Raw genomic sequence first — 21,780 nt, forward strand, 5'->3', positions numbered from 1 at the left:
CAGGATACCCAAAACTTCCTTAACCCACAAAGATGAAGAAGATGAGGCCACCTGCTGGCCATGTACCTTCACTCTTTATGTCAGATGTGTTTATTATTTCCAAGCCTTCTCTGTGTCTGGTTTGATTTGATCCCTCCAAAATGCCTACTGAAATCCCCCCCCCCCCCCACCCCCAGCCAGGTGCTTTTCACTCCACTTTCAACACAGCCGGAAACACACAAAGTACTTTTTTTTTCATGGTGGCAGCTGGATCACGGCACTGTCTGGATTTTAAAAAATTAGTATTGACATGACAAATCTGAGCAGTTATGAACATGAACAACAAGAGGCCATTAAATCCATCAGCAGAGTCTTCAGGCTGTTTCAGCAGCATCAGAGATGTTGGACAACATGCATTTATCTCACTAGCAGCAGGCATTGTGGAGAAAAGGTGTGAGGTCTTTTTTTTCCCTGTGAAACCTCTTAGCGTCCCATAATCAGGAGTGATAATGTGTCTCATTCTATGCTAATGTGTGTGTTTTACAGCAATCAGGCGACAGGTGATGATAGCACACGTTTTGAGATGTTCTGCTGTGTGCGTGCTCCGCCGGTGTGTGTGCTAGCGCGCAAGGGTGGACGCAAGGCACCATTAGTGACTTCCCAGGTCCTCTTCAGGAATACAATGGGTGGCGAAATTGCTTTAATGGAAAAAGGCTAATGCGAGACGCTCATACACACACAACAACAGGCACACACACTTGAACACACCGCCTTAGCAAAATCACTCAAGCCAGTGAGAGGTAGAAAAAGGGGGAGGGTGGGGGGGGGGTATTATCACTTACACTTGAAAAAATAGAAATGGAAGAGAAAAAATAGACAGTGAGGAGAGTTGGTGCTGCTCTTCTTCCACTTACTTCATGCTTCCACCCACTAGAGTCAGTATTTTCCAAAACACTGGCATAGCTCCTTTAGGAACTTTTTTCTGGCTTTTCCACCTCCTTCAAGCATGCCATTGCTATTTGGAAAGACGCAAAAATATAAGGGAAGAATCTATTTAAAAGTCTGAGCATTTCAAAAGTGTTCTTACCCCTTGAACTTATACCTTTTTTTGTGGCCCCCAAATATCTGTCAGACCCGCTTCATCTTCACGCTCCCTCTTACTCGCTCAGGTCGGCAGATCAGTCTTTATTAGCCATTCCAAAAACACAGAGTGAGGAGAGGTGACTGTGCTTCATCTGCCATCGCAACAAAACCTTGGAACAAATTACTGTTACATATCAGGCAAGCCAACTCACTTTCTGTTTTAAATCTTCTATTAAAACACATTATATCTTTTCCGCTTTTAACCCAGTTTGAGGTGTTGGCTTTTGTGGTTTAATTGTTTGTTTTTATTTATCTGCCCTTTATTTAACTTTTTATTGTGTTTAGGCTTCAAATGTTTTTTCTGTTGTGTTTTGAATTATTGGCTTGTTCGGGTGTGTAAAGCACTTTGGCCAACTGAGCTGTATCTTACAGTGGTATATGAATAAAACCGAACTGAATTTTGTTCCGTTAGATAACAACTTTAACAAATCCACTGAACTTTTAGGTGATACCAAAAAACGTAGTTCCTAATTTTGAAGTTGAACTTGAAGGATACATGGTTTGTAAATCTAAAAACTGTGGTCTGGATTTGTATTCAGCCTCCAAACACAGCTGTTCTTTGAAGCCCCTAGTTGTTTTTTAGAGAGGATTAGTGAACAAACAGCAAAAAGTGAATATGAAGGAACATGGTAGGTCAGTAGATCATCTTAAAAGTGAACGAACATGGCACAACGGCAAGCATCCAATCCACCTGAACTGACAAGGTGGGCAAAGAGAGCACTAATATGAGAAGGTTCCAAGAATTAGACCATGGTAACTCTGGAGGAGCTGTAGGGATTCACAGTTTAGGTAAGAGAATCTGTTGACAGACAACTGTTAGTCATTCACCTCAAAACCATGGTCTGTGTGGAAGAGTCCAGAGAAGACAGCCATAAGAGGTTCCGTTTGCCTCGAGCCAGTTACGGGGCACAGTAAACATGTAGAAGAAGGTTTCAAAACCATTTCTCATTTTCTTTCCGTTGGTGCACTTATTTGTGTTTGTCTAACATATAACATTCCCACAGAATACATTCAATTTTATTGTTGTAACATTGCAAAAATGTGAAAAGGTAGGGTATCAAAAGGATATTAATACATTGCAAGTCACTTTGTGTGTAGTCAACGAGCAAAAACCTCCTAAAACACCTCCAGCTGTTGGCCGTTGGCAGCAAGGACATCACAATATCCACTTAGAGTACAATTAACTGAAGAAAATTGAGTGCATTAGCATATTATCAACAAACAGATCATGCTCTTTTTTTTTCTATCGAAAGACAGGTCGGCACGCACACACATGCTCCCTCACTGCTCTGTAAGACAAGGCACGTTCCTCCTGTGCTACTAATGGTCTCATTTGTGCCCTGCTCAAGGCTGGCAAGGCCTGCAGCATCTGTTTGACTGCAGGCCATGCCATAAGGTGCCAGGACTCCAAGGATCCTCCACACCCCCTCAAGAACACCGCTCTCTGCCCTGCTTAACCTCACTCTGCGCCCGCTTTTGCCCCCTTCCTGCCTCGCTGTCAGATATCGCTGTCTACTTTCACTTCAGACGCTGTGCAATTGTGACGTCTATTAAACTGCGGCTCCTGTTCTCTGCGTCCCAAAGCTGGTCTACATTCCTCTTTGCACCTGTCACTCATCGCTGACAAACTACCTCTTCTTTGTGCCCTCAGGCCCATCAAGGCACCCCACCTGGTTCCTTCTTTAGCTAAGCTCTTCTTCCCCTTGTGCTTTCTCGCTTCCAGGTCCCCCACACCCCTTTGTCCTCCCCTCTTTTTCACTTAATGCCCCCGGTGTAAAAATTTGTGAGATGTCATCTACCTCCCTTAATCTGCTGTCCCTTTCCCCCCCCCCCCCAGCTGCTCCCCCTCTCAACCCCCTCCTTTGCACTTTCCCCCTGCGGGTGACTGAAATGTCATCTGGCTGGTACTTTAACTTGAACTGTGTGTCTGTGAATTCAGTAATAGAATGTGTATCATCGCCAGGAAGACTTGCCCCTTGGAGGAACAGACAGATAAGCGTCCAAAGTATAGCTCCAAGCACAGCATTTGAGTAGCATTCCCAGAAACGTCTCTTCCTTAACAAGCATTGCTTTGCCCCCTGGGTTGCACTTGGCAACCCCAAACACATTGAGAAGAGGAAATGATCTGGTGGCACTCTTTAGCGTAGCACATCAGTAAGCTGGGGGAGTGGGAAGGAGACGTGATCACAGGAACTTGGTGAGTGGAGGGTGGTCTTATGACAGAGGGGGTCTGTGGCTAACAAGTGGTGTGGAGCCACAGAAGGTGGGGTGCAGTCAAGCGCGAGGAAACATCTGAGACAGCAGAGACCCACTGCAATGACCGCAGAGCTAATGCTATGTTAGTGAGCCGCTAACGGCATGCCTGAGCCGCGCACACAGCCTTTCCACACAGATCATTGGGGCCAAGAGCGCAACAAAAGGAGACACCTCAAGCCTGGGGGAGGTATTACTAGTGACACATCTTTTGGGCCCCGGTTGGGACTCCTTTACCATCTGAGTCTCTTCTGGCATGACTCACACATGGGCATGTGGGTTATATAAAGATACCCTTAAATCCAATGTGGCGGGAAAGGTGAGGTAGAACATCGCTTAGGGCAGGAAAAACAACCTGCACTTCAAGTTGAGATATATAGAGGAAGCTTTATACAGCAAGACACCCTGGGTAATTTGACTTGAAGCACATTGAGAGATCTCCGAAGGTCGGCAGGCATTTATTCTAATCCTACACCATTAACCAGTACTGCTTCCTGTCTTTATTTCATTCTAGATGATAGATTTAAAAAGTACTCATACCTCTTTAGCTGCTTTATATGTCTTGGCATTACAACCACGCACATCTGTGGGTTTTATTTGAATCAGATGTAACAAACCAACTCAGATTAGTGCATAATTGTAGAAGTAGAAGAAGTTAATACTTAATATATAGCTGAATATATCTGCTGCAAATCATTTTAAGTATGTCTCAAAAAGTTTATCACCCACTTCTCCTTTTCAAATGAACTCGATGTTCGTTGTTGTCCTGGAAGATGGACCTCCTCTCCAGTCTGTAGTATTGTTCAGCCTCTGACAGGTTTTCTTCCAGGATTGCCCTGTATTTTGCATCTTCCTATCATCCTTGACCAGATTTCTTGTCCCAGCTGAAGAAAAGCATCCCCACACCATGATGCTGCCATCTTCATGATCATGGGAGGGTGCATTATGGGTTATATGCAGTGTTAGTTTTCTGCCATTCGGTATTTTCTCGTGTAGTCCAGCGTCTTCAGTTTTGACATCATCTGACCGGAGCACCTTTTTTGTTTGCTGTTCCCTCAAAAAGGGCTGGTATCAAACTTTAAATTGGACATCTAATTGCTTTTTAGCAGCAACAACTTCATTCTAGCTACTTTTCCATAAAGGCCAGATTTGTTGAGGGCACAGCCAATAGTTAGCGGGTTGACAGATTCTCACATGAACGTTCACCATCAGTTGTTAGGTGTGCAGTTATGGCCGTGTTTCCATTTCAGTATGATGGATGGAACAGTGCTCTGTGAGAAGTTCAACGCTCAGAATATGGCTTTGAAACAGTTTCCCTGATCTGTCTGCTGTGTTCCTTGGTCTTTATGATGCTGTCTGTTCACTAACGTCCTCTAGCAAACCTCCAAGTCCTTCACAGAAAGGTTGGATTTATAAAGAGATTACACTACACTCGGTCGAGATGACCAGGGGTTTGATGTTCTCTATATTTTGAATATTTCTGTGTCATGTTCTTCAGGTTGTATTTTCTATCTTTGCTTCTGTGTTTTCCTGTTTATATTATCTAGTTGCTGTCATTTTAGTTCATTTGTGGATTAGATTCTTGGTTCATTCTGTTTACATTTTGTATTATTTCCTGATAGATTGCTTCCATGTGTTTCCCTTCAGTTTTGGTTAATTGCTCCCCGTAAACTGCGCAGTGACTGCATTTGATCAAATTTCTGAATGTATTTACATTTATTGATGCTCTTAAGAAACCCACAGCAGAGAAAATAGTAAAAATGACAATCCTGACAATAGTGGATGTTTTTTTTTTTTTTATTGTTGTCAAGATAAACCCAAATTTTTCTCACAATAATATTTTTTTTACGGTAACAATAAACAATACGATAAAGGCCCACCCCTACACTGCAAAAACAGAACTAAAAAGAAATAAAATTGTCTTTACATTAGTGTATCTGTCCTTGATTTGAGCAGATAAATAAGATGATTTGCCAATAGAATAAGATTTTTCCGCTTAAAATAGAAACAATTCATCTCCATCTTATTTCAAGTGCAGGATATCTAATTATCTTATTTTAGGGGTAAAATACTCATTCCATTGGCAGATCTTATTTACTGGCTCAAATCAAGGATGGATAGATTAACTTTAAGAACATTTTACTTGTTTTTAGATCCGTTTTTGCAGTGTACTGGTTTCTTCCGTCTGAGTTCCCGCTCCCTGTTTCTCCGTTCCTTTCTCCAGCCTCGATGTTCAGTTTCTGTTTCCTGCCTGAACTCTTTTAAAGTAAAATGACAAATGATTTTCTTTTTATCATTAAACTTCCCTTTGCCTCTACCACGCTCTGCTCTTGGAACCAATCACGCAATGACACTGCAGGTGGATTTGCTAATCTGAAAGCAGACGATTTTGCTTGGTTATATTTAGGGCTTATTAAAATAAAGAGTGATGAATACAATTGGACACCATATAGTTCAGTTTGTATTAGTAAGACGTTTTGAAAACCATGCAGGCTATCCTTCTCATTCCATATTAAAATTATATAATTTTATATGGAATGCGTATATATTTCAATATATTTTTCCCAGTAATTATATTGAAGATTGTAGTTGCAGTGGGAGGAATCATTAATTGGGCTAAATACTCTTACAACATACGGTAGGCACAAATGAAAACCAAATCAAAATACAATTATTTTAGGAAGCTTTCGAATAATTTACACCAAGGATTAGGATTAAATGTCTATAATTTCTTTTCTGGATAGACCATCATATCCCTCGTGGGATAGAGAAGCAGATTTATTTTCATTATATGTGACACAGTGGGATTAATAGACATAATCTGAGCCCTGACATTTTCCTCATTTTTAACATGAACCTATCTGTATATTTTGTTTTATCGCATCAAAAGTAGTTTAGAATTGTGTTCAATCATTCATTAGAAAACAAGATAAATTGAGCAGCTGTTTAAAGCATATTTTCCAGCATTTATGAGTACTGCGGTCAATTTTACCTGGAAACACAATTGAATTCTCAGTCTAATGCAGATTTCCAACAGAATGAAAACGGAATACATTTATTGAGAGTAATTTTTTACAAACTTATAGAGACTGGTTCACTGACTAACAGCAACTTTCCAGTGGCCTAGCAGTGAACCTGTGGTGCTGTCTTGAGGCAAAGATCAGATCGCATTCGGTCTCCATACAACTAACGAGGGACCACTGCAGGAGGAGGGACGAACTGGGCGATCTGTTCAGAAGATCACTCAGACATTATGCTCAATTTATAGTTAATCTGCAGCTGAAACAGAAATGAGAAATGGGTTGTAAGCTTACAGATGAAGTATTTAGCATGGTAACCTTATTACAAGAGGAGCCCTTTACATGTTCCATCCAATAAAAGGAGCTAAGTCAAGAGACAGAGCTGCTTTGCGCTATCTGATCAGATTAAAACGTGACACAGCCTTAAGGCACAAGAGCAGTGAACCCACTTTAACACGTAGTAGAAAAGCAGTTAATTAAAGTCAGACCAGGAGGAGGTTTAGATAAACCTTTATTTTATTTATAGAGACCTTACCGCTCAACTTTTTTGAATGCACCATGGTTTGATAGGGTTAAAACCGCTGTTACTGTTGCTGCAAAAGAAGGGACTTAGGTGCAACATTTGGATCCTTTTCACAGATATTAATATTATATCGTCTTTAAATGTATGGCAGGGAGTCTGATCAACAACATGAACTCTATGACTTTTAAAACATATGCTTAAAAAATATATACATTTAATGATTACACAATATATCAGCATTACAATATCGGTGTCAACTGATGCTGTTTATTTTTAACATATCGGTATAGGTCGCAGCAATGGGATTGTTGGATGTTTAACGAAACCTGAGGAGCATTGCCAGCAGTGATGTCATTTTTTTAAAGTGTTAACAGGTCGGAAAAAAATATATGCATACACATTAGCAACATTAACATCAGATAATGATGTCAGCCCTTATTTTCAAATTGGTACATCTCAAATTTTTTTGATTCATGTTTTTTAAAGACATGCCTCATAACGTTTACACATAAATGTTCAGCTTTTCCACATTTTGTCACAGTTACAGCTATATAACTCAATGTGTTCCAATCAGCATAATCAAACAATTTGTAAAAAAACAAAACAAAACAGTGCAACCAAAAAATGTTAAGCTACATAGTACAGAAAACTCCAGAAATAAAGTACTTTTTTTCTGCCCATGAAACAATTATTCTAAAAGCACGTATCTGACTGTAGCTATAAGACATTTTAAAAATCTGTTTATGGCTGTGTTATACTGTACTCTCCTTTAAAAAAAACAAAAAAAAAAACGGTTTATTTTCCTTTTCTCTCAGGTCATACAGACTCAGTTAAAACCACCACTCAACACTTTAAGTTAGCTGTCAAATTAAAGATCTGTTTTGGAGCAATGTCCAAAAGATTTAAATATCCAGGATATTTAAGATCCCCAAAGGGCTTATTGATGAAATACTGATTTTATTTAATATATTAAGTTGTTTCTTTTTTATTTAAGGACATTGAGATTATTAAAAGGCCCTCCTGATGCCTCCAGGCCTTATCTTGCACACATGCTCCCTACAGATTAAGAAAGGTCCACTGATATGAAACTGTGAATCCTAAAGGTTAATGTACCTGTCCTTGCTTTTACCTATTTCACAGCAGTCTTCACCTGTGTAAAGTTCTGAGCTGATGTGTTTGACCATGAAGCTTGTGTCTTTCCCTGTAGAGCGGTGAGGATGTGTGTGTGTGTGAGACTGTGTGAATGGGGGATGATGAAGAGGCATTGTGTCTCCTAATAATGACATCATGGCTCTGACAGAAGCTGGAGAAGATGCCCGAGGTTTCGGAGCGAAACTCTTCAGCTTGGTGCAAGTGTACGCGTGTGCATGCGTTTGTCTGTCTGTCCCTGGGCCATCCGAGTCCTCCTGGACTTTGTGAATGAAAGTCAAACCGTAAAAAGACAAAAAAAACAAAACCTGACCACCAGCAATATGAAGCAGAGGGCAGGCCATTTGGCTGCTGCACGCTCAGTGGTGCCCCTGCTTGAAAGCGTTGGGGGAAGTCAAGTTTAAAGGGAAGACAGAGGTGGGAAAAGACCAGAGAGAGAGAGAGAGAGAGAATCGGAGAGGAAGGGGGAATCGGGAAGTTTCAGAAGGGGTTCAGGGGGTCAATTCAGCCTGCAGGCCCTGCTGATGTTTGCAGGGCTCAGAAAGTGAGGCCTGTGTTGCATCATGCTAGTCCTTGGTGTGCCCTCTCTATCTTCCCTCTGACCAGACAGATCCATCTTTTTGGGTTTCCACACGAAAAGACCCGACTGAAGCTCAAGCACCTTGCTTGTTTGTGTCAGGGGGCGGACGAGGAAAAGACTTTAGCAGTTTGTCGGGAAGCTTTTGCAATTTAGCTCCGTGTATCCAATCAGATCATCTTCTCGAACTGGCGTTTATTAATTTTACTGATGATAAGAGAAACCACATGTAGAGAGAATTTTCTAAATATAATTAGACACTTTTACACTTTGTCTCAACCCTATAGCTAAAAAAAGCTACTAAAACATGTAGAAACGCTGCTGTTTTATGTCTTTTTATCCTAAACCCCACAACGTCTGAAAACGAATTAAACACAGTCTTTATGAAGAACATAAAATATGCTCAGAGGAATTCCTGCGGCCTCCATGAACTCACTGAAGGCACATCTCCCGTCCCAGCTGAGTAAGATTGACAGCTATCCGCAGCGAGCTGAAGTGAACCTCTCGCCCTGAGAGTGTGTGTAATGTGAGACAGGTCTTCTGACAAGCACTAATCAGCTCACACTCTTGACCCCCGTGGCGGTAAAGCTGACACAAGGGAATGCGCTACGACGCAGCGAACAACTCTACCTGCGAGTGCATTAATGTGTCGTTTCAGGTAGAAGAGACAAGAAAGAAACAGGTTCACGTTCAAGTGCAATCCATCTCAAATAAAGGTTTTTATAGGCAAACCTTTTTTTTTACCTTTCAGGATGTCAGGTTAGATTATTTATTTTTTATTTTCCAAAAATCAATCATTCATCCTACATTTGCCTATGATTTCCTGGCAATTGACAGACAGCACTGAGGAAAATGAGGGTCCGTCACAGCTTAATACCCCATCTGATGTGTGTGTGTGTATATATATATATATATATATATATATATATATATATATATATATACATATATATATATATACATACACACACACACACCTCACTGGACACTCAAACTGCAGGAGAGTTGCACTCTTCAAGTTAGCTTCACTGTATGCTTTTTGTTATGGGACTTAAAGTCTCTTAGTTTAAGGTATCCAGTGAGTTAAGGAAGTTAATAAGTTATAATATTACTCTTATAAAAGGTCCAACTAAAGTCTTAGCTGTAACTCACTAACACTTGCAGCAGAAACTCAAGATGCCATGTAAATGGCTTATATTACATTGTCACATAAGCTTAGCTCTCATATATTAACTATTATATTATTCTGGACACCTTTAAGTCCAGCTCTAGATAAGATAGAGACTACCCCCCTCTTTTAATTCTAGAGGTTTACTTATGAAGACTAAAGAAAAATTAGATGGTTCTAAAATTATTTCCAACTATCGTCAAGCATACAAAAGCACATCAAACTATATTATGTCAATCTCTATCAAAGACAAAAATGGAAAAGCTGTGATTTAATGCAACGATTTAACTCTTTTCCGAGTCACTTTTTGTAGGAATAACTTAAAGTCATCATTTTTGTAGAAGTCAGTCTTACATCTTCTGATAGTTGCAAAACAAGCCTAAATAATCACCCTGTGCTTTACAACAGACATAGTGCTGCAGGTTATAACCGGATATCTCCACTTTAGTGTTGTTGTTTTTTTGGCCATCCTCATCATTGGCTTTCTGGTTTGCTAAGAAGCAACTTTGCAAACCTGATCCATTTTTAGAGGTTTTCTCATGGCAACCGTTCCAAGCAAGTTATATTTGTTCATTTTTCTCATTATTATAATATGACAAACGTTACAATTTACCTTGCTAGTGTAGATTTCAGGCCCTGGGTTGTTAACTCCTGGGAAAATTTGGTTGGTTAGCGCACTCAGATTTTCTGGAAATGGTCTTACAAGGATTTCCAGATTGATGGGCAGCAATAATTACTTGTCTAAGGTTCTTCCTGATGCCTTGTCATTGTGTGACACACGCACATGGCTCCTGACATGCAAGACCCCGGCTTTTATGGAGGTGCTCTTGTTTGGGGATAATAACGTAATCGCACACATTTAGGAGGGGAAGGAGCCAAGCTGCTACTTCTCCTCCTAAATCCCATGGAAGCAGCAAGGATAGTCTTAGCTTTCCCCCCCCCCCTTTTTTGCTTTATTTGGTAAAAGCATAATTCATTAATACAAACATTTTAAATAAAAAAGGATCAAAACTACTCAAGGAAGACAAGATGTGTTTAGATTATTTAGAAAATAATTAAAAGTTTAATTTTAGTAGCTTCACTCATAACTCACAATGGCTATAGAAAATATAATTTTTAACACAAGTGAATTTCATGAATTCCAAACCTTTAGCTTTTTTGTATTGTTGGGTCTGGTGTCTCATCTCTTGACAATAGACCATAGATACTATATGAGGTTTAGTTTATGTTTGCTGGCCATCAATCATAGTGAAACCACGGCAATGGTTTTATGACAGAATCGACATCTCCAAAAGGCGCAGCAACGAACATTAAGTATTTTCTCTTTCCTAGTAGATGGTTTAGCTGACTTTGGACTTAATACAACAAAATAAACCACCATCAGCAGATGACATGATCAAATCATCATTGTCTGTGAAATTTTACCTTGGGCCACAAGTATTCTGCACCTCTTCACTCTTCCTCCCAGCTCCGAGACCTTGATATAAAAGTTAATTAGAAAAAAAGCTTGGGACCTCAGAGGAAAGTCCAGCTGATTTTGATTGCCTTTGTTTCAGGAGCGGCTTAAGACAGGAAATACAAGCTGTAGACCATGTTCTCTTAAAGGACTGACTCCAGTTGCAGTCTATGTCACTCTTACATGAGCTCTGCATCACATTTCACTCAAGGCAATTAACCCTGTAGGTTACATATGCTCTCACTTACTCTACCACACTTTTTCCTTCCACTTAACTTTCCACTAACATTTAGACAGCACTCTGAAAACCCAGCTTCTGTCACATTGACCTTAAGTGGCTTATGCTCCTTGCGGAGGGTGTCAATGACCGTCGGCTAGGCAATTGTCAAGTCAGCAGACTTTCTCATGACTGCGAAAGTCATCAAGCAACATTTCTGTATTCTGTAATCTTAAACAGTGCTTAATTGTGTGAGGGTATACATTTCAGGTTTTCATTAGCTGTAAAGAAGCAACCATCAACATTACAGGAGAGATTTTAAGAAAAGATCAGTTATGAACTCTACTCAGACGCAAACTGCATGTATTTCCTTTAAACGATAGCTTTTAGTGACACACACCGCTAAGCAGGTGCGAGGGTAAAGACGACAAAACACTGAATCCTAAAGGCATGGCTTGCTGGGTATGAACTACAGTGTTCTTCAGCTCATATTACGGCCGATGTGACGATCAACTGGAGTGACAGCAGCTTTCTAGGAGCATCATCTGCAGCGGATAAGACAAGTTGTGGCCTGAGAACAAACACAACACACACACACACACACACACACACACACACACACACACACACACTGTGTATCTGCACCAGAAGCACCACCGCTGCTCATGTTAGTCATCCAGGTATGGTTTATTCTTCTCCAAAGTGCACTTACACAACACAGAGTACGGACAATTCAGCACAATTAAAAAAAAAAAAAAAAAAAAAAACTGCTGCGACAATGATGTTTCGAATAAAAAACAAAATAATACTAAACCTGGCAATATATAATGCATTTCACCATGTGTGGTGAAGGAAAGGGTAGCATTTACAGTGGCGGCATGTTTATGATGTCACAAGTCTGGGAATCAGCTCCTAATTATAATGAAGTCATCCAAGATGATGTCTGCAACTATAAAAATGTAAACCAGTCACAGCAGAAATGATAAAAATATGCTTCAAGCCTGCGGTACAAATTAGGCAAACGTGTTACTCCAGTGTCTCGCATTAAGATCTTGAATGGCAAGTGATTGACAAAATTGGCTAGAATCAAGAATTCTACAGGTTTACATTTTACTTAAACACAACATCCTTAAAAAGATCTTTTTTTTTTTTTTTACAGGACAAACGCCATTTGTTATTCCACAGACTTTTTCATTGTATCAACTATATTACAATAATCCTAATCCAACATGAAGAAAATGCAGGGTGGAACAGTAGAGGGCAGAGAGTTTCCTGACGGTCATAAAAATATCTCCAAAATGTAAAAGGGCCGTTAACAAATACGCGTTTGAGGCCTTCTCAGGTTTCTGCAGAGATGTCTACTCCTGAGCCTTTTTGTTCTGCACTATTAAATAATTCAACTAGGACTAAATTCAACAACAAACATCTCCTTTCTGAGTGTTTTCCTCATGTGCCTGCCTTTGCATAGTGTCCATTGGTGCTTCTGTTCATAGGCTGGTTTTTAGATTTCAGTTTTTAAATCAAAGCCACAGTTTCACATCAGTCAGTCAGTCAGTCAGTCTGTGGGCTCCATGAGGAATGGGGAAAAAAGTCTCTGAGTAACACACACTGGAAAGATGACCCCCCAGCCTATGTCAATAACGAGGTCCTCCTGACGGGGTTAGTGTAGTGAAGACGGACTCAAGGCAACTGAGCGAGGACTGGAAGTGAAACAGCTTTGTAGTGAATTATAACCGGCTACCACTGCAGCGTTCCCGTCACAAGACGACTCACAGTCAATGAGATTAAGAAGGAAAACTTCACACTTGATCTGAAACTCCAAACATGATTAAACTTTTGTGGGGAAATGTATAATCTGACTGATATAAAAAGTCTACACACCACTGATAAAACGGCAGTTTTTAGTGATGCCAAAGAAAAAAAATGGAGACTCACAGAAGTTTTCCCACCTTCAATGTGATATAAAACCAATTGAATTCACCTCAAAATAAATCTGTTAGAGGAAAATATGAAAAGACTACAATAACCTAATGTGCACGCCTCTAAATATTATTATTGAAGCACATTTTGGTAGAAATCTGCCATCAGTTCAAGGGAATCTGAAATAAAGTAGCAGGATTGTCTTGCCATTTCTTCTTTTATGTTATGTAGGTATCAGACAGGGGATTAGTACAAAAACAATGCCTGGCTAAAATCCTCTAAAACGTTGTAGGAGGAAGTGTTAAATGTAACTTAAATATAACCAAAAGATTAGTTTGGTACAAGAAACAACATTGAGCATTGGCGTAAGATCACAACCAAACAGAAACATGGTGGTGGTAACGTCATGCTCTGGGCTTGCAGTTTAAATAGATGGAGTATGTCTACTGGAAAGCCGAATCAAGGTTTTATTTTTTTAGCTTCATGTTCTCAAAATCAACAAACTATTGGGATAAACAGAACAAAATGAATTGGAATTAAAATGCCAAAGCTCAGAAGCAAATCTAACAAAATATCTGGAGACTAGGGTAAGATATCTGGTGACACGATCGACAGATTTGGAGAATTTCTGGAAGGCAGATGAGGCAAATATGACCATGTCCAGACGTAGCATGCTAATAGTCTCATGCCAAATAATACTGGCTGCTCAGACTGAATCAAACGGTGCTTTAACAAAGTACTAGTTTAAAGGTGCGGTGCACTTATCCAGCCAGGTTATTGCAGCTTTTTTAGCTTTTACATATTTCCCTCTAGCAGATCTAGTTGTTTTTAGTTGAACTGTCAGCGTTTAAAATTAAAGGTGGAAAAAGTTTTGAGATAATTTATCATGGTCTGATTTGTATACATCACAAAAAGCAGACGTTTTAACGCGGGTGTGCAGAAAAATCCTATTGTCCTCATGTGGGTATTTGAAGGTGTGGCTCGTTGGGACAGTCGGTGTGCACGGCTCCTCAACGCTCGCCAGCTATTTGGGCCAGTCCACTGAGGCAAAGAACGGGTGGGACTTAATGTCATCAACTCCTCCGACGCCGGCTCCCAGTCGCTCCATTGGGTTGTACTGGAGCAACTGAATCACAACAAACATGCAAGTATTAATGCAAAAAAAAACAACAACAGTATTTAGACAGTGCTGATGAACAGGAAGTGAAACTTTTTTTAGCAAAAAATAATATATATATCTATCTATCTATATCTATATCTATATCTATATCTATATATATATATATATATATATATATATATATAAATAATGTACAATGTACTTCTATGAAATAATAGACATTTCTAGAACACAAAACAAAGAAAAAAATAAAACATTAAGTAGGAGGTGTGAACCTTCATAGCGCAACCATCATTTATGTCAGATTTATTGTGCATTAAGCAGAGGGCCAAGCTAGCCACATTAATGTGCATCTACAGATTAGCAGTTCTGAGGATTTGCAATTAGCTTTAAGACATCAGCATGGTGCCATGCGCTGTTATTAAGGACATGTCCATCAAGAGTAGACTCTGTTGGTTTATCTGCCATAATCTGTCTGGAAACGTAAACACTGCTGATCATTTAAGGTAGTCATTAAATCCTGTTTTTTTTTATTTTGTCTTCATACACAAATATCTCACGTAATTTCTTTGTTGTAATCATAAATCATTTTGATTTGTTTTCCTGTCATTTAACTTATTCTATAAGGTCATTTAAAAAAAAAGAAAAGTTTCTTTCTAAGAAATAAAAAAAATATATACATTGTTGGTCTGTTTTCCATGCAGCAAATGACTTTAGGCTAAACGACCAAAACTGAATAAGCTTGACTTAGCTAAAGGAGCGAGAGAGGATCATTTACGCCTTGCTGGTACCGGCTTGAACCCTGTTTAGCCTTGAGAACTGCCTCAGTTCTTCGTAGTGTGAATTGAACGTAGAGTCAGAAATATTCCTAGATATCCATTTAATAGCTGCATAATTACCATTCCACCGCGTCCCAAAGCTGCTATATCACATTTAGATCTGGTGACTGCAGAGACCTCTGCCGTATAGAGAACAGGATCTGGCTGGAAGTGGGACAATACTCAGGGAGGCTGTGGTATTTCAATTATTTTCAATCACTAATCATTTGTCTAAAGCGTACCAAGAAAATATTCTCCACACCATGAGACCGCCAACCTCCTGAGCTGATGGTGCAGGATGGTTTTTAGGTTGTTTACACCAAATTCTGACCCCAGCATCTAAATGGTGCAGCTAAAATCGACTCCTTTTAACAAGGCAAAAAAATTTTAATCTTGGTGAACCTTCCCTGTTTGTAACGAGAGCTTATTTGAGCTGCTGTTGCTTTTTTGTCACCCTGAACCAGTCATCGTTGACCTCTGGTATAAAAAAAGGCAATCCATGCTGCTCAGTAGATATTTCACTTTTTCAAACCCTTCCCTGTAAATATGAGATGATTGTATGAACGGTCCCAGTAGATTAGCAGCTTTGGAAATACTGCTTATAGCACCAACAACCAGATCACGTTTCTTAACTTTTCTGCTCCATTGCCTAAATGCATTGAGTTGCAGTTATGCACTTAGTCGATTCACTACTTCTGGTAAACAACTGAACATGTGTACCCGATAAATGGTGAGAATGGTTTAAAATGTTACCCCCCAAAACCAAACAAAATAACAAATTCAACTATCAGAGTTGGGAATCCCTCCTTTTGCTGAAGGCGTGGCCTCTCACCTGCTCCAGCAGGGACCTGGCTTCCTCTGAAATGCACTCTGGGATGTTGAGGGCCGTGTGACGGCCGATTCCCGCTGGATGGCAGCTCAGCAGAGACTGTGCACGGGGTAGGAGGAGTGGAAAGAAGAGAGGCAGATAAGCATCAATGTAAAACACAGGATGGTCTGTCACCCGCAGAGTCTAAGTCAGCAGTAAAGCGTCGGAGCTGGACAGACAGGAGGAGACCAGCGAGTCGGAGCACCTGAAACAACACTGATCACGCAAACGGCAAGCTAATGAGCTCACTGCTGTTGCTCTTTCTTGGAACTGTTGTGGGAAAAGTCACAGAAAGACAAAAAAACATTATCGTTCCATTCGTGCGGAACGTTTTAAGTTGTTATTCAGCATAAAATATGACCAAGTCACTGAAAAATTTGACTTTTTAGGAGCAGAATAAGGAGTTTTGCATACAAGATAGAATAAAATAACTTCTTTCTGCTTCAACAACAACAACAACAAAAAAAAGGCAGCAGCAAATCCAAGCCCTAAATTGTGTGTATTTTTCCAAACAGTTGCCTCTCTGCCTCCCGTGAAAGATGCTCCAGGACTTCTGGCTGCGTTCCTAGCAGCAGTTAAGACTGCTTCAGGCGAGATCTTATCCTGCAAGGATCAAGAGACACCGTGTGCGCCCGCGTGAGTGTGTTCCTGCCAAGGCCGCACAAAGGCATAATCATCAAAGGAGACATCTGTGTGGCGGGCTCTCTCTCCTCCCCCCCCCCCCCCCCCACCCCACGCAGGTAAGTACGTGTGTATTGTTAAACAAAATAACATTAGCCCAACTCGGACAGCAGATACGTAAAACACGCTCACACACGATTAGAATTTATCCAAATTAGGTCGACAGTGAAAAATAGATGAGACACGGCACCTGCACTCAGCGACGGCACTTGATACTGTCGATTTGTTTGTTCTTCATAGCAGAGCGAATGTGAAGGTGTGCTGTGCCTTGCAGAGGGATGCATCGTCCTAACTAGCAAAACCTTATTAGCATAATTGTGCAGTGGATGGAAAAGGAGATTTTGGTTTGCAAAGCTGTTATTTTTTTTCTTTTACAAATGAAAAATTAAAAGTCAGATGTCCATTTGTATTCAATTTAGATATTTGTTTTAAATACCTACATATGACCAATTTGTTAGATTTTGGGTTCTGTAATGTTCTTTATACAGAAAGGAGGGTTAATTAGCTGTATAGAAATAAAAAAAATATATAAAAATGTATTTTCAAATAAACATTTTAAATAAAAATAAAAGCACTTCACTTGTAGTATTTGCATTTGGTCCTCAGCCCTCATAGATTTTAATTTTGGCCCCCTCAGGGAAAACATTTGGACACCACAAATCTAAAAGAAGTGATTGTAGTTCAGCTTTTAAAGTTTTTTTCCCCCCCAGTGTCCCCCTGAATTCAGCTGCATCCATTCTCCCATCACCTCTAACCAGCTTTGCTGCTAAAGAAAAGCCTCCTACCACCATGACGCTGCCCCCGCCATGGTTCACCGTGGGGATGCTGTGGTCGTGGTGATGTGCAGTGTTCGTTTTCGCTCACACAAAGTGTTTTGCATGAAGGGCAAACACTGCAAAAACGGACCTAAAAATAAGTCAAATGTTCTTAAAATTTGTGTTTTTGTCCTAGATTTGAGCAGGTATATAAGATTATCTACCAATTAAATGAGTGTTTTGACCCCTAAAATAAGATAATCAGACATCCTGCACTTGAAATAAGATGATGGAGATGAGTTGTTCCTATTATAAGTGCAAAAATCTCCTTCCATTGGCAGATAATCTTATTTACCCGCTCAAATCAAGAACAGATACACTCATTTTAAGAAAATCTTACTAATTTTTAGTTCAGTTTTTGCAGTGCAAACACTTGCTCAGGATCTCTGTAGAGAGTGGACCTCTCCCCCAGAGTCTCTAGACTGCTTCTCTAATTAACAGGATTGAAAAGGGTCCAGGTATTCGTAATGAAAACACCACTGAGAGTCACTAAACTCTATTTTTTAAGAACATTAAGGTTTCTCATGCAACTACAGAGGATCAGACCAAAACTTTGTCATCGTTCATCTTTTTAACAGTAATATGCTACGTACCTCGCTCTGCACTTAACTGAACAACGTCAGGCTGAATGTAAACATCCCTGCTGGATAACAATCAGCTTGTAGGCGGGTTTTCCCCCCACAGCTGCCGTGCTGCATTCAGGTACAGTGGGGACAATGGGTCGTCAAAACATCAATACAACTCCAAAAGGGATTTAAACATGCTTTGTTCTCAACATAGAAAGTTTCTTTTATGTTTCTTTTTTTTTATTTTAAAACATTAACGTTGACAACAACTACTTTCTTCGTGTTTCAAAATTCAACCAAATCTTCAGTGAAAAATCTAATTTCAGAAAATGAGAAACACTGTTTACTTACTGCTGATCGAAGAAAGAAAGAAAAAAAAAAAAAGGTAGCATGTTTTATAACCACGCCTTGCCTTAAATCTCTCCACAACTTTATGCCTGATTTTTTCCGCTGTGCTGCTTGTTTTCCACGAAGCTGTTTGTTAGAAATGCTTTTGTAAGAAAGCTCCGAGGCCTTCCCAGAACAGAACAGCTCTTTTTGAATCTGGGTTTTATTCAGGGGTGTTAAAAGTGAAGGGGGGCTGATTTGTGTTGGTTTATCACATAAAATCTCAGTAAGACACATTAAAGTTTGCTGCTGAGAGAAGCGGTGTGAATTCTGTAGCGCTTTCCCTTTCCCTTCCTCGCTCCAGTCTTGAAAGATGTTCCCTCTGATCCTTGACCAGCCAGGCTGCGGCATCCTGAGAGCTGCCCGGGTCTTCACCTTTCACGTTGATCTGAGGTCGCCGTGCCCCGAGCCCAGCGCTGCGCCGGGAAGCCAGCAGAGAGGCCCGGGGAGAGCTGACCCAGTGGCCCGGCAGATGGAGCTCCGGCTGGGCGAGAAAGTCACACCGACACCCCTGGCACTCCCCGAGAACCGGAGTAAGAGACCGCAGCCAAGACGGACCTCACACACAAATCTCACCCATCCCATCACCCATTCACACTGCAGAATAAATCACTCTCTCACACACACACACGCACCACCTGGCACGACCATAAAGAGCGTGTGAGAGCTGAAAGCCAAGACACCTAGAGAAATCCCACAACACCTCAGGAACACAGTCGATACTTTTTGACTCACCATGCCTGTCAGGAGCTCAAAGAGGATGGCGCCCAAACTCCACCAATCACAGGACGGCGTCTCCTCGCTGATCCCTCCCACCTCTGAATGCAACGGCGGAGGAAGAGGATAAGAAAATAATCAATACAATAACGAGGTAAAATAAAACGTTCTTGCTGGAAAAACACAAAAAACATGCGTAAGATTCAGCTGGAAAAGCAACAGCAGGTACTAAAATGTGTTGCTTATTTTCTGTATTTTTTTTTTCTTTTTGATGGCTTTAGATTAAACTCTGCTTCTGTCACCTTGTGTTACTTAATATATGAATGAATTCATACGATCAGAACAAAACGAGCACCGAATCATGGACAGTCTTTTTTTTTTTCTTCTCTCCCTCTCAAACACACACACACACACACAGTCCAAGTGTGTGTCTCATCGAAGGGTAATTTGCATAATAAAAAGCAGTTAAATTGAGGAAACCTTCTGTGCTGCAACTTCACACCATCTGCATGACCTGACCCCGAACGCAAACACACACACTCATACAACACACACACACACACACACACACACGCAACAAGACATGGTAACAGTCAAACACGACATGTGTCATTTTCTGTCCTAACATTTTTAACCCAATTCATGGCTTCTTCTTATCATCTTTAACAATGCAGGCCTTTTTATTTAAATGGAAAATCAATTCTTAAGTATTGAATTTGTCATCAAGAGGAGCAAGGCTTTGATTATAAAAATAAAAACAAAACAAAACACAAAAATTGGATCCATTTTTTTTGTTTGATCACATTTCTTTTTTTTTTTTTTTTTTTTTTGCGCTTCGTCCGCTTTTCAGGAACGGTTTCTGTCTCGGCGACGACGATGACGTTGTCTTACTTTGAAGTCACAACACAAGCAGTCAGCTCTGCCAAGCACGAGAAGATCAAAAAGCCCTCCGTATAGGTGAACGTTTCATCGAAGTCGGACCGCTCGTCGTTATGGACGGCTGCGGGAATCCACAGCTGAACGATACTGAGAGTGACATTCATTCATAGCTGCTGTATGGTAGCTCCGCTGGGTACCAGATGGCCTCATGTGTTGCTCAGCTTGCCTCTTCTCCACTCTCCAGAGGGATTGGGGGGGTGGGGGTGGTGGTCACCCAGAGGGCCGGGACCCAGGGTCACGGCTGTGTGTGCCCAGGGACCAGGCTCCTCAGCTGGAGGTGCCTTTTAGACAAAGACCCCTGGTTTCCTGGAGGCTGCCGGAAAACTCCGGGGCCCTGTGCAGCTCTCTTTGCAGCCAAGGTTGGAGAGGGGGCTGCGATGCACCGTGAATGTCTCATATCCAAACACACACACACACACACACACACACACACACACACACACACAGAGAGCTAACTGAGCAACCAGTCTTTAGGGCTTCCCAGGACCACTGTTTTGACAGCCAAGGAGAGAAGATCGTCATTGAACGGACCACTGATACCTGTGCAGCCATGAGCTGCAGGGAGGATGCTGGACACACACGCGTGTGCGTCTCAGAGCAAGGTCGATGTCATCACAATGGATTAATGTCTAAGGAGCTGCAGGGGGGTGAAAGGGGGGGTGGGGGGGGTGTACAGTGGAGCTGGCCACACTTACTGCTCTGTCAGAGCGAGGAAGGGAGCAAACAGGATGGAGAGTAAAGGGAATGGGAAGGGAGAATTAGCGGCATCCACGAGTCCACTGTTGCAAATGGGATTCATGGTGCCATTTTTCATTCTTGAACAATTAAGACTTTTGAATTATTAAAAAGAGATAACGTGTGCACAACAGCAGATAGTTTCCAGCTTGAGGCCTCTTCTCCTTCCCTTTCCACCCACTGGTGACGCTCTCTCCTGCTTTGTATCTTAATCACGCAGCAACGCTTTTCTCATGGGTGCCATAAGGAACTTCCTCTCTTCTCCTCTTAGACAGACTTCCCTAAAAGCTCAACTGACGGCCGTCATAAAAAGGGGAAGTAAACTCCAACAGGTAGGAAGTAATGAAAGCTTTCACGAGACGCTTCTGAACAATACAAAGAACTTCATGTAAGATATTCACAGGTGAAGACACGTTAGGCAAACACAGAGATCGTCAAAGGCAATGCAAGAGACAAATTAGCGCTTTAAAGCAGAAGAGAAATACTAAAACTCACATGGAATCAGCTGAATAAAATGAGAAAATACACAAGAAAATCTTACACACAACTAATAGGTCACACAGCACCTTTTAAGCAATTAGATATTTTTGTGCTTAACAGAAAAAATAAATAAAATCAAGCAATGGGCGCAGTTTGAAAATAGGGGAAAAAGGAATCTAAAAGAGAACTAAAGGTTTAATTACATAAAAGATGCAAGCATTTTAAAACTCTTAATACACAATTGCCTAT

The 21,780-nt window shown here is 40.8% G+C and overlaps 1 protein-coding gene across 2 annotated transcripts in view; it reads right to left on the bottom strand.

Annotated features, from left to right (window-relative positions):
* Window positions 1-12,148: 12,148 nt before the first annotated feature.
* Window positions 12,149-21,780, bottom strand: part of rps6kc1 (ribosomal protein S6 kinase polypeptide 1) — a 36,698-nt gene continuing 27,066 nt past the window's right edge. For both annotated transcript variants that reach the window (XM_012867385.3, XM_012867384.3), the window contains exons 14-16: window positions 19,396-19,478; window positions 16,176-16,271; window positions 12,149-14,531 (exon numbers count right to left, since the gene is read on the bottom strand). In XM_012867385.3, coding sequence (XP_012722839.2) covers window positions 14,430-14,531; window positions 16,176-16,271; window positions 19,396-19,478 — 281 coding nt within the window. In that variant the 3' untranslated portion in view covers window positions 12,149-14,429. The remainder of the gene's footprint in view (window positions 14,532-16,175; window positions 16,272-19,395; window positions 19,479-21,780) is intronic.

Source organism: Fundulus heteroclitus, chromosome 15 (genome assembly GCF_011125445.2).
Source record: "Fundulus heteroclitus isolate FHET01 chromosome 15, MU-UCD_Fhet_4.1, whole genome shotgun sequence".
In the NCBI taxonomy this organism is placed as follows: Eukaryota; Metazoa; Chordata; class Actinopteri; order Cyprinodontiformes; family Fundulidae; genus Fundulus; species Fundulus heteroclitus.